The sequence below is a fragment of the Anguilla rostrata genome, chromosome 16, assembly GCF_018555375.3.
Source record: "Anguilla rostrata isolate EN2019 chromosome 16, ASM1855537v3, whole genome shotgun sequence".
Classification (NCBI taxonomy): Eukaryota; Metazoa; Chordata; class Actinopteri; order Anguilliformes; family Anguillidae; genus Anguilla; species Anguilla rostrata.
Window position 1 is genome coordinate 7,714,343 of NC_057948.1, and position 13,007 is coordinate 7,727,349.

Here is a 13,007-nt window from a genome sequence, read left to right on the forward strand (position 1 = left end):
AGCTAACACTTGTTCATTATGACCATACCAAACACTAATGAAAACTGGCTCTGTTGGCCTGACCCACCAAACCAGTTAGCTAAGAAATGTAGCCAAAACTGCTCATTTACAAAGGATTGGTAGCCTGGGGCTAACATTATAGGGTCAAACCCCATAATGTTTGTGTATTTATGATATGACCATGCTGCCAATAGGCATTGCATGAAGCATGATTGTAAGCTTGCTATTGTAAAACCAGTAAACTTTAAAAGCTAGCAATGAAGCAATGTGCTTACGTTGACTGCCTTCGTTCATAGGAAGTAACTTCTAATAATGAGCTATTTCACAAACCATTCATTCAATACCAGTAGAAATTCACTTCACTGAGGCTGTTGCATCAGTGGAGTCACTTGATCAGTACAGACTAACGGCATTCTGAAGCACTGGGGTATAGATATAGACAGCATATTTTTGACAGGGCTCTGTAGATTTTCTGTATAAAAAGATATTTAAATTTTCTGTTTTCCCAAAACTTCTGGACTAAAAAAATCATTGTTTCATAAACTGCTACACATAATGAAATGTATGATTCCAAAATGAAATGATGAGGTCTTCTTTGGTTGTGAAAGATTTTTTCAGAATTTAGTCCAATGGGCAGCAAACTATTTTGCACTGAACATGCGCAGTAATGGCTGTTTAACGTTACTTCCGGGTGCTTCCTTGCCTGGCCCACATAACAGTTCTGTGGCCTGCTCCCTCCTGAGGGTCCGTCCATTTTTGGGGGAATCCTTTTAGAATCCGGAAGTTCTGCGTTACGTCTTCTGCCAGCAAGCTCACTTGCTTGTCAGCTTGCAACGTGGCGCTCAAAGGCATCTCACGTTACAGACATTCCCCGACCAATGGCAGGCAGTTTAACATGAAACTCCGAGATATGAGAAACGTTATCGCTAAAGTGAATGGCTGTGTGGGAAACGCTGTAGGATGCGTAGGCTCTGCGACCAAGTACTGAATTTGGATCAGTATACGCCTCTTGATTGAAAAGCCTATCGTTTATAATTCAAGACAGACAAACTGATCCTGGATCGGTTGTTGGGCGAGAAGTTACAGTGCAACCTTCGAAAAAAATTGAAGCGCTAGGTTGTAATCTGTGGTCATTGATAGCAGTCAACCGGGTATGTTTGAAACGTAGAAGCAGGTTACAGCGTGAGCAAAGTGCAGTAAGTCAGGAAAATTGTAGCCTAATGTAGCTGGCTCGGGCACTGTTGCGATTCGGAATTGCAACACAATCGATACTGCCGTTACGCTTGGGTTGAATTGTATCGAGTTCTCAGTCTCCGCAGCCTTCGTTTCCTCTTGAGTGTGTTTGGTCGCCAAGTTTTTTGCACCCTGACATTTACTACAGCACAGGTATAATTTAAGATGGGGGTGTGGAGCTGTATGTACCTTATAGTGATGTGTACGTGGATGGTGTTCGGCAAACCCACTGTAAAGAAAGACCGGATTCACCACGACCCCGAACTGAGCAAACAGCAACACGAGGATAATCAGAGCTACCAATATGATCACGAGGCCTTTTTAGGAAGAGAAGAAGCCACTACATTTGATCAGTTGACCCCAGAGGAGAGCAAGGAGAGGCTTGGGTAAGACCATTTTATCTGGGTGTTTCGGATACCATAACGGTAATGTAAGGTCTCCGGATAAAGGGTCCTTATTTTAAGCAATGACACAATATTTTGCATATTTTGGATGTCAGAACTAATGTAGCCTATGTAGGCGACAGTATGACGGCTGTAGCGCGGTTCTACTGGCATAGGCTATTGGAAAATTATTAGTAATTCGAGTTAGAAATCAACAGTGCAATTCAGCCTACGTATGTTGCAACTTTATGAAACAGTCCAGCAAGTAGCGCGCTAAACTGTGTCATGCTCAAATCATGCTGCATTCCTGCACTGCAAAGACCAGAGTGGCACGTAACTTTGGTTCCCGCAAATGGCTCCTGAATACGATAGTTTCACTGAATTCTTTAAATAGCCTATTAAAAGGCATATAACGTCTTTTGTAAAAGTAAGCAATAGAATTATATTAAGATCGTACGGGGAATTGAATTGCCACCCAGTGTTTTTTCTTTCTTAAATAATGACTTGACAATGGCAGATAAACTGTTTTATTAGTATTATGGACTCCAACATTTACACGGACGGCTTTTATTCAACTATGTTCTCACATTACCACGGCCTGCTTGTCATACGGCCTTTAAACTCACCGTGTTTTGCTCAAATGGGTGGCTATGGAACTCCCTGAAACGCCTCAAATAGGACGGTCCCAGTAAACTTCTCAACGTGGCATAAATGTAAGGAGAAATCCAGACCCAGTTAGCCAGGGGTAGCGCACCAAGTACACACTTAGTAATTTGGTGCTATCACTTGACATTTCAAACATGTTATTAAATATTTTTTAAACCAACCGCCCACATTTTAGATCTTCTGATCTACACTGCAAGTGCTCTTGCAAATTAATATACCATTGACATTTGAACCTTGAAGGTTGTGATTGCCTCGTGCATTTATAAAACTGTTTGACGTGAACGATTAATTATAAATTCATACATTTATTTTCTTGCAGGAAAATCGTGAACCGCATAGATGGCGATAATGATGGGTACGTTACGACCGCTGAACTTAAGGCTTGGATCAAACGGGTGCAGAAGCGCTACGTTTACGAAAACGTCGCTAAGGTCTGGTCTGACTATGACCTGAACAAGGACAACCACATCTCATGGGACGAGTACAAAAAGGCAACATACGGCTACTATCTTGGTAAGACACTGACCAGTAAAATACTGCTTAACATGCATCTATTATTTTCTTCTTGTTCTCAAACAATATAGTGCAAAGAGATTGAAAGGAAACATGATCCTTTGTTTAACTGTGGACATATGAGATTAGTACAAAGTGTTGTGCGGGAGGGATCTTGATTGATGTTGGCAAACTTGGCAACCCTGAAGTCAACCAACAGACCGGCATAAATGGCAGGCGGCGCGAGTCTTCTGAGTTGATCGGCTCGATGCTCGAGAGCTTTTGGCTAGGCCAGGCCGGCGTTATCGTGGAAACACAGCTAACGACACGGTCCAAGTCTGAGCGTCGTGTTCTCGCCCCCCGCCCACGCAGCCAATCCGGAGGAGTTTGAGGACTCCAACGACCAGTTCAGCTTTAAGAAGATGCTGCCCCGGGACGAGCGGAGGTTCAAGGCGGCCGACCTCGACGGGGATCTGACGGCCAGCCGCGACGAATTCACCGCCTTCCTGCACCCGGAGGAGTTCGAGCACATGAAGGACATCGTGGTCCTCGTGAGTCACAGCTTTTACAGTCAGAGCTCCTGCCGAATGGGGGTGGGGGGGTTATCTCAAGTGTTTCTCCAGTAGACCTTGAATGGGTTTGAGTTGGTGGGGTTGGTGGGGGGTTGTTGAGGTTCTCGAAAGGTACAGTTTCTCCTGCAATGAGTCATGTTGAAAGAAGGTTGGGGGGTGGGGTTTGAGGTTGCGGTTGGGGCGGAGGGTTTAGGTCATTGGTTATCTTTCCAAATTAGTCTAATTTTAATTTACCTTGTAAATTGTTGGTTTTCTCTCTAAGTTTGAAGCATGCCACGTGGGACACCCTACCATGCTACTTCTTTTCTTAAAATATTATTTTAGTACTGTAGCAGAACAAAAAATTTGCATGGCAACTAGGAAAACAAATGCACTAGGCTAGTCAAAAAAAGTTGTAATACCATTACAGATTGTTCCTTTTTAATGTTTACTGAAAGTACGTTACTGTTCAGTTCCGTCTTGGACAAAACCACTCACGTGCTCGATTAAATCTAAACTCAACTTTCAAAAGAAAAAAAATCAAACTGCTGAAATGAACTTACATTTTGTGCTCCAATGCATTGTTCAGAACTGATTTTGTTGAATGATACATCCTCCTTTGCACAATAGTGTTATGTTTTTCTACACACTGGCGTTCAGTGAAATGTTTTGATTTACAATATGTACTACACATCAAAGTTCTTGGTTACTGCATACAGGATTTGGACAAAATAACTGTTTTCTCTGTCTAATTGACATCAGCACCAGGTAGCTATAGGATTTGTTAAACCTCCCTCCCCAGCAGAGGCAGAACAGAGGTGTGAAAAGCAAACTGTGTTTAGAGAGGCAGAACACTGCCACTTCCTTTCATACAACACAGAGTCTGCCGTCTTCCCTTTCTGTGCAACGGGAAGCTTTCTCTCTCATTTCCCCATTTCAAGAGACGGTCCTCAATGGATCCTCAATTTGACTACGGCGACGGCGTACGAAGTGCAGGAAGCATCTTGCACAGAGGTCGTACGATTGTGCTTCCTCATTTAACATTACTTAACAGCCATTTAGCAGACGCTCTTATCCAGAGCGACTTACACAACTTTTACACAGCATTTTTACATTGTATCCATTTATACAGCTGGATATATACTGGAGCAGTGCAGGTTAAGCACTTTGCTCAAGGGTACACCAGCAGTGTCCTACCCAGGAATTGAACCTATGACCTTTCGGTTACAAGCTCAGTTCCTTACCCGCTGTGCCACACTGCTGCCCATATTTTGTGTGGATTGATTCAGTTATGAGCTGTGAGCACGATCGAACCGTGCAGGTTCCGCTAGCTTTTCTGTCATAGCGTATGGCTAGTTTTGCCTAGTCTTGCATGCCTGTGCATGAAGCGTAGACTACACACGGAACAGCATGACTGGACACACCGGGCCGCTTCTCCTTTTTTTCCGCGCGCTTCCTGGCGCTTCGTTTAAGCTGACCTTGTCTCCGTGTTCAGGAAACGCTGGAAGACATCGACAAGAACGGCGACGGATTCGTGGACGAGGACGAGTACATAGGTGGGTTCAGGGCGCCGGCTCTGCTCTGCTCTGGTCTAAATGGGTACGGGATGGCCCCCTTGCCCTGACTGTGGGGGCACTGCTTACCAGCAGACTGGTTGGTAAGAGGAAAATGAAGGGAGTGATTTTTTTTTTTTTTTTTTTTTTTTTAATGCCTCAATTACCCTATGTGAACGCAGTGTGGTAAAGGGGGGGGGGGGCTGTAACCCTCCTCCTCTGTGTTATCAGTAATGGCGTCTGTGAGTCCCACACTGCGCCGCGGATGCCTCTGCCTCGTCGCGTCTCCCAGCCGCGTCAACCCCCGAGAGTTATTCCCCCGGCTTCCAGCTAATTAGAATTATCTTAATTCACAGGAATACAATTAATAGCTTACTGCAGGTCAGTGATTAAGAATTACCTGATAATGACCCTTAGTATCTAACTGCAGAAGGAGAAAAAATGATGACAGCTCCCCTTCCCCGCGGCTGCTTTCCATTTAGGACGCCCAATTGGAATGCTCTCCGTGCGCCGGCGACACAATGGAGAAGTACTATTTCCCCCTGTAATTAAAGTCCATTCAGCAAAATTACCTTCCTATAATTACTAGGTAGTTGTCAGCATTTGTTATAGGCTGAAAAAGTGTTGTCTCCCGGCTTGAAGCCTGGACACGGCGGACGAGCCGCTCCGAGAGCCCCGTTGTTGACACTTTCTGAAATCAGCCGTCGCGAGGTCGAGCCCCTTTGTTTTGTGCGGCGGCTGCCCTTCCTGTCAATATGTCCGCCGCGCCCGGACGTCTCTGGGGGTGGGTAGGGTGGTGGGGGGGGGTGGGGGGGGGGGAGACAGAGATGGAGGAGGAGGGGAGATGGAGGAGGAGGGATGGGCAAAAAAAAAAAAAAATAACACAGCAACACGTTTGATTAAATTAAGTTCCGGTGTCGGAAAACGTGTTTGCGTCTTGGCCTCGGACCTCTCGAAAGGCTAGGAATCGCGCAAGCTTTCTCTGAGCGGGTCAATCCCACTGCTCCCCGGGCAAAGAAATCGCCCGCTGGGAGTTTATTTATCAATATTTCAGCATGTCCTGATTTGTAATGATTTATGTTGGTTTGTTTAAGGTTGGTGTAAATGTTTGTTTTAACCGTGGCTTTATTTGAGTAACCCCTCAGCCCTGGACGTTTTGTTTGCTTGTGTCCTAATAATTCATTAGTGCTTTGTTTGTTTTCCACATGGATATGCTTTCAAAACGGATGTGATACTGTAGTGTAGAGTCTCAAACGAACTATACAGATATTCCAATTACATGGTTCTTCTGAATATATTCTTTCTTTCTTCTGAAAATATGGTGCAGTTTCAGTGGATGTTCAGAGCCAGTGAACATTTTTTCCGGTGAAACGTTGTCGAGGCATTCAGGTGAAAACCTGGCTAGATTTGGTTTGAAAACAAACAACGAACGATTTTCTAGCTGGCTTGGACATACCTAGTTACCTAGACCTAGGTGGGTCAACCTAGTCCCTTTATGTCAAAACATCTCTCAGCTTAGATTTCCACCCCTATCGACATCTAGATTTCAGCTTTTGCTCACTGGGGAAACAACCGGAAACTCCCGTTACCAACTAGAACTTCTTGTAGTTGAGAGAAAGGGAAAATGGCCCCTGGTGTAAGAGTTGATCTGGTTAGTCTAAAATCTGTTATGGTCTCCTTTACTATTACAGAGAATGATAAGCAAGCAATAGCTGTCCAGTCAGTTTCTTTGACCAGAATTAGGGTGTTGTTGGTGAAGCTTTGGGTGACGGCATAAATACCTAACCGATCTGTCCTCCCCCTTGCTCACGCCGCAGCGGACATGTTTGCACACGAAGAGGGGGGTCCGGAACCAGACTGGGTCGGGACCGAGCGGGACCAGTTCTCGGACTTCCGGGACCTGAACAAGGACGGGAAGATGGACAAGGAGGAGATCCGGCGCTGGATCCTCCCGGAGGACTACGACCACGCCCAGGCCGAGGCCCGGCACCTGGTGTACGAGTCCGACGTGGACAAGGTGCGTGCCGCTACCCGCTCTGCCAACCACGCCGGATTCCGGCTCCTCCTCCCCCCTCGCGGTCGCCGCCGGCGCCAGATTTTCCTGCCAAATGTCGGCCGGTGGCCGGTAAAGCCACCTGCTTCTCGGTGCGTGACCTGTATTTTAACACAAATCGCATCAGTGCAGTGAAGGTGACTGAGGTGAATGCAGCGATTCTAACCGGGAGAATACCTCCGTGAACTAACCCTAACCCTAACCCTAACCTCTCTCTGAAAATCTGACCAATTGGAAGCTGGCGCATCACCGGCATGCCTTGCGCCGCGATAGTAAGTGCGGTCTCCAGACAGTGCAAGCGGGAGTTTGGGCCCGCTGAGATCGGACCGTCGGGCTTCTGAGATGAGGCGCATCCCAGCTGCACATTTAACTGCAGTTCCCTTCCAATGGCGGTGATGGTGTTTGTTTTTGGTGATGAAGGTGCGCACATCTTAGACCCTGCAGCTAATTGCAGAGCCGTTAGTCCCCATTAGATCAACTGCAGCTACAGTGCTGTCAAAGCGTTCTGCAGGCTTGTGCAAAAGCAACTGGATGAGGGTTAAAGCGTCCAGTCCTTATGGAGAGCATAGGCAGGTGTCTGCTTTACTCTGGTGGGAAAAGCACTGAGTTAAAAGGAGTTCAGCATGTTCCGGGCTGTAGATCATATTACAGTCAAAAAGTTAGGGACCATTCAAGCTATTGTTCATCATAAATCTGACACCTAATGATTTGGGTCATCTTGCTGGTAATGTACAAATTGTTCTGAAACCTGAAACATGGGTGTTGCAGACTGATTCCACTTAAAGTCTCAAGCCAGAATTTCCACCTTTTATCTGTGAAACGGAGGATTGCACTCAAACTCGTGTGCACTGCCTGTGTAAAAGTGTGCACGTGGCACTTGTGTGGTTCATCTGGGGTTGAACCTCTTGGTTTTTTAGGACCAGATGTTGACCAAAGAGGAGATCCTGGACAACTGGAACATGTTTGTGGGGAGCCAGGCCACCAACTACGGGGAGGACCTGACCAGGGACCACGACGAGCTGTGAGGCGGGAAACCCGCTGCCCGACGAAGGAATCCTCGCGTCTCCGGGCGGGAAACGACGGCGCAGGCGGCGGCGGCGGCTAACCCGAACCCTCCCGCCGCTACCTCACCTGCCGAGCAGGGGCCACGTTGCCTCCCCCACCACCCGCCGTGTGGCCGCAGCTACACATTAGGGTTCCCATCGCCGACCTTCCACTCCGCGGAGGGGACTCGTCCCACGAGCAGAGCCACCGCGTGCCACTGGAACTCGTTTAAAGCGCTCGGGGACGGGTGCTGCTGTTAGCGAGCCACTTTGTTTATTCGTTTTAGGCCTGTGTGTTTGTGCGCTTTTACAAACCCGGTTCGCTATTGTGATTTGTTTAGATTTTTTTTTTTTTTAAATGTTATTTTTTTAGGCACATTAAGAATGTCAGGAGATTACTGTGTTCTGTCTTGTCTGAGCACAGCGAGAAAAGGTCATTTTATTTATTTGGTTGTATAACTTGAAGCGGCGTGTTGTGGAAATTATTCCAGATTGGATTCAGAGGTTTTTAATACTTTCACTCGTGTGTTTTATAATTACAGCAATTGTCAGTGCTTCACTTGAGTATCAAATATTATATATTTATACATACTGAAGAGTTGAAATGGTTTGTAATGAGTGCACTATCTGCTCTATTGGTCATTGGTTTGTTTCATTCGCATTTTATAGTTTTATGTTGTATACAGTTGTTTTATATTTCAGGAATGCATGTGTAATTGATATGTTTTACTTTCATGTAGATAACACGCCTTGTGGATACCCTTAAATGGTGAAATGTTGTTTTTATTTCAGGTAGGTATGTATAGTGAAATATCCCTTTAAGTACCTGTTCTGGTGCGTGGATGAGCAACATAGATACCCGGGCATGGTCTGGTATCAAATTCAGGCCATGACCGGTGTCAACAGTGGCCAGTAGGTCTGCAGGGCGATGCACGATTAGCTCTGTTGTCGCCTGAGAATGGCAGGGTTTCTGTCTGGCCTGACAGTGTCACAAGTGACTCACTAGTGACCCCCGCAGTTCAATCAGGTACCCGTAAGCCCGTCTGTCAAGCTGCACACGAAGCGTCTTCCTCCGACTCACGTCTGTGCGAGCCTGACTTACTAACTGCAACGTGGTGAGAAGCGGCAGCATTGCATGCTTTGGAGGAGAACTCGCGCTTGTCTGCGCTCTCCAGAAATAAGAGGAAGTTGCAGGAATGGGTGCTTATATGCGTGCCCAGTTGGGCACTCCAAACTGGGGAGAAGAAAGGCATAAAATAAAAAGTTCCCCCGTGTGGTGCTATTCTCAGGCTTTGTAGTCTAGCACCCTCATAACGAGCTTCCTGTCAAATGCTACTTGACATCACTAGTACATTATGGTATAGTCAGGTAGCAATATTGTGATGAGCAGTGCTTAAAATTGTGTAATATTGGAGAAGCGGCAGCTTCACTCTCTCGCATCCTGTGTTTCATGCTGGTCTTTGGATGGGTTTGTCATTATGTAGGGCTTTCTGGAGTGGCGGACCAGCTGTTATAATGCGTTCGCCTTCAAAGTTATTTTTGGCACCAGAACAAAACAGTCAATTGTAAAATGCAAAATTATTTGTAAAGAGAGTAAATTCGTCAGCACCTGAGCACTCTGCAGTGTATTTACACCGATGGAAAAGTCTTCCTCTCCAAGAACCTCTTCCAGCTCCGGCTCATTGAACGCAGCAGGGGACGTGCTAAATTTGGAAAGGCTAAGATCTGAAGATCTGCTGTCCTAGGGGACAGTCCTGGAGGGCTGATGACAGTTAGATCTTTCAAACAGCCCCTGTAGAAACGCCCTCCTCGTTCTCAAATAGCCACGCACCTCAGCTGCTGAACACTGCTCCGCGTCAGCCCGCAATTGTTCGACGTTGATGGATTGCCTGTAAATTGCCTGCAAACGACCATCATTACACCTTGGGCTTAAAGGACTTGACCAGAGTAATCCGTCTGTTACTCTGAAGGCCCTGTATTTTGCTGGCACTGTGTTTCAATGTAAGTTTACAGGGAACCATAGCAGCCTTCACAAATGTATGTGTAGGAACGGGTCAAGAGGCCTGAGTGTATCCTACTTTAGCCTATGCTCATTTTAAGTAGCCTCGCTCACTTTAAATACAACCAAAGGGCTGTACTTCTGTCCGCACACACGCACTGTGACAGTGTACTCCACGTTAAATGCATTTCCAGGCTACAGGGGTTGGACAAAATGATGGTAACACGACAAGAGAAAGGTCTTTATCTTTGAAGTAACTAAATCATAAGTACAAAGGTAGTTACGTAGGTGAGTTATCTTAAGTTGAATGGCAGTAGCAGAATGCCAGCTGTAAGCACTCTAACAATCTCCTTATGTGTCTGTTTCCAAAGCAACATGAGGCAACTTACAGGGTTCCATGAAGCTGGGTGTTCAGTGCCTGAATTGTGGTTACATTGGTCACAAAAACCTATGACAACATATGAATGTGAACAAACTGCATTGGCAGACAGTGGTTGCAAGGTTAAGCTCATTAACAGGGATAGTAGGCCCTTAACAGAATAGCTCCAGTGGGTCCCGAAATGACCCTGTACTGTATGTAGTTCATTAGGCTACGCTAGCATGTGTATTTCATGGGCTCCTGAAGGTTAACGCACAAAGGTGCACCAGATCTAAACCCCATTGTTTCTTTATGGGAAGTTCTGGAACACAGAGTCTGAAGTAGATTTCCACCTTTTTCATCCCTCAAAGAACTGTAGACTTTCCTTCTTGAAGAATGGTCCTACATCAATATTTTGGGATTCAATTTAAAAGGGCTAGTAGAATTTGGGGCATCACAATTGAAGCCACATTATCTGATGACATATGTTTCTGTTATATTGCAAAAAAAAATACACTGCATGAAGATATTAGAATATTTTTAAAATAAAAAACCCTAAAAAGAAACCATAAATTTCCAGAGAGATGGTGTGTTTTGCTGTTTGTTGACAGACTGGACGATCTGTGCTCGTCCTGTCTGTTAAAGTACGAAGCTGGAGAGGAAGAAAGCTAGTGGCTTTTGCGTGGCTAGCTGTGTGGTTATTTTTAAATGCGTTTCTTGGTTTAAGATGAGTATCAAATTATTCAGGCTAGGCTAATTTAATGACCACAGACAGGTCTTATATGAATGCCTATGTAAATCACATAGCTGCGCCCATAAAAACGAGAGAGTCAGTCTGAGAAGCGAGATAATGTAATAAATTATATTTTAATTTGAATATTAATATCGGACGTGGCAGCCTCCGCACAGGATCCACTCCTCTTGTAATCAGGATATTGGGATAATTTTGTTGATGGGATTTTAAACCTGGGAGAGAGGAAGAGGAGGAATTGTGCCTCTATGACTACACTGGCACAGTCAAGGTCAATTGACTAAATTGGGGAAAAGGGGAGGGAAAAAAACCCACAAAGCAGTTTTTAGTAGGCCCGAAAATGAAACACACATGTTTACACACATTGGTACCCAGGGCTTCATAATTACACTTCGGTTCACTGTATGGTCACATTAATCCTGCATTTGCTGAGGGTCCTGAAAGTGTAATGGGGAAAGAAAATGCTGTCGTTGGCACAAGCGCAGCTGGCGAATCTTTCAGCAAATGACCCTTATATCTGATGGCAACAGAGAAGCGTGGAGGAGCTCCTTTGTGGAAATGCAAGTTGCATATCCGTACACAATGCTGGTAGAAAAAAATAAATATCCCCCAGCACATTAGCTTTAACAGGATGCGGTATTGAAATTAAGATGGAAAGTAAAATAACTACAAATAATGTTCCTTCATTTTTTAGAACTCATTTAGAAGCTGTTTGTTTTTACTTTTATGTGGAAGGTTACATTACATTACATTACAGGCATTTATATTCCATCCATTTATGTGGTTGGATACATACTGCAGCAATGCAGGTTAAGTACCTTGCTCAAGAATACAAACAGCAGTGTGTTACCCAGGAATTGAACCTGAAAACTTTAGGCTACAAGACCAGCTCCTTACCCATTATAGTACAGTGCTGCCCAAGGTCGCACATATTCTTGCACACCAGTGATCTGATTGGAACAAATGAGTTTATACTTACCACAGGCTGTGTAAGAATACTCACCTGTTCTCCATTCACAATAAGCAGGGTCACCATTTTTTTCCCAAAGCAGTTGCATCTCACCTGCATTTCAGTCAAACCTCAGCATGAGGTGAGTAGAGCCTGATTGCATGTTTGGCAATCATCACTTTACCCCTCCTGAGTCATTCATGCTGAACCACAGAGGTGGCAATAGTATTTTTTTATATCATTGTTTTTAATATGTAGGAAGTAGCCTACAGAAAAAAAACAAAGCTATGATAAATCAGCTGTACAAGAAATGATAAATAGGAGGCGAGGGTGACTTTCTCACCTTTGACCTGGAACTTGTCATAATGCTGTTCTGTTTTCTTATGCAAATAACCAGTAATTGGTGAGTTCAGAAAACTAGAACTTGTAAAATCCTTGACTCTGGTTCCAGAGGGAGTTTTTCAAGGTAAGTGTGCATACTTGCTTGAGGTCAGAAACCCTAACAGTCTCAACTGAAAGAAATGTAGTTTCTTTAGGAGTGAAATCAGGGTTGAACTATGTTGTCATTTTTCTCTGAAACTGCTTTGGATGACCGTTTGGGTATGTATTGTTTTGACTGTCTACTGAGCCGGTTGCCTGCTTGTTAACAGGAGCTATGCCCCAAAACCCTTGTTGTGTAACAACTGAACATGGCGTTATTGATCGCTGAAAGCTACGATTGAACTTGAACAGTAGGCTAAGTCCCGCGGTGCAATTGGACTGCGATGCTTGTGATATGGCATCTAACAGAACTTTGGGACAAGAGAAGAGAAAACGTAAGAAAACCAAGGAATAGAAACTCCACAGATCAAAGGTAAGACATATTCATTCTCCCTATGACCTGTTTATATGGAGAATGTATTTCTGTCAGTCAGCAACCGCTAACTAGCGAACGTTTAGCTATGACCAAATGCGAGGGTTAGTGATTTGTAGATGT

General features: G+C 44.9%; 1 protein-coding gene across 1 annotated transcript; it reads left to right on the forward strand.

Moving 5' to 3' along the window:
* The first annotated feature begins 721 nt into the window (after window positions 1-721).
* On the forward strand, window positions 722-8,323 carry rcn1 (reticulocalbin 1, EF-hand calcium binding domain). Its single transcript, XM_064312685.1, has 6 exons — window positions 722-1,619; window positions 2,602-2,795; window positions 3,147-3,325; window positions 4,821-4,881; window positions 6,696-6,895; window positions 7,849-8,323. Exons 1-6 carry the CDS (start codon window positions 1,399-1,401, stop codon window positions 7,954-7,956), a joined length of 963 nt encoding a protein of 320 aa, XP_064168755.1. The 5' UTR covers window positions 722-1,398; the 3' UTR covers window positions 7,957-8,323.
* The last annotated feature ends 4,684 nt before the right edge of the window (window positions 8,324-13,007 follow it).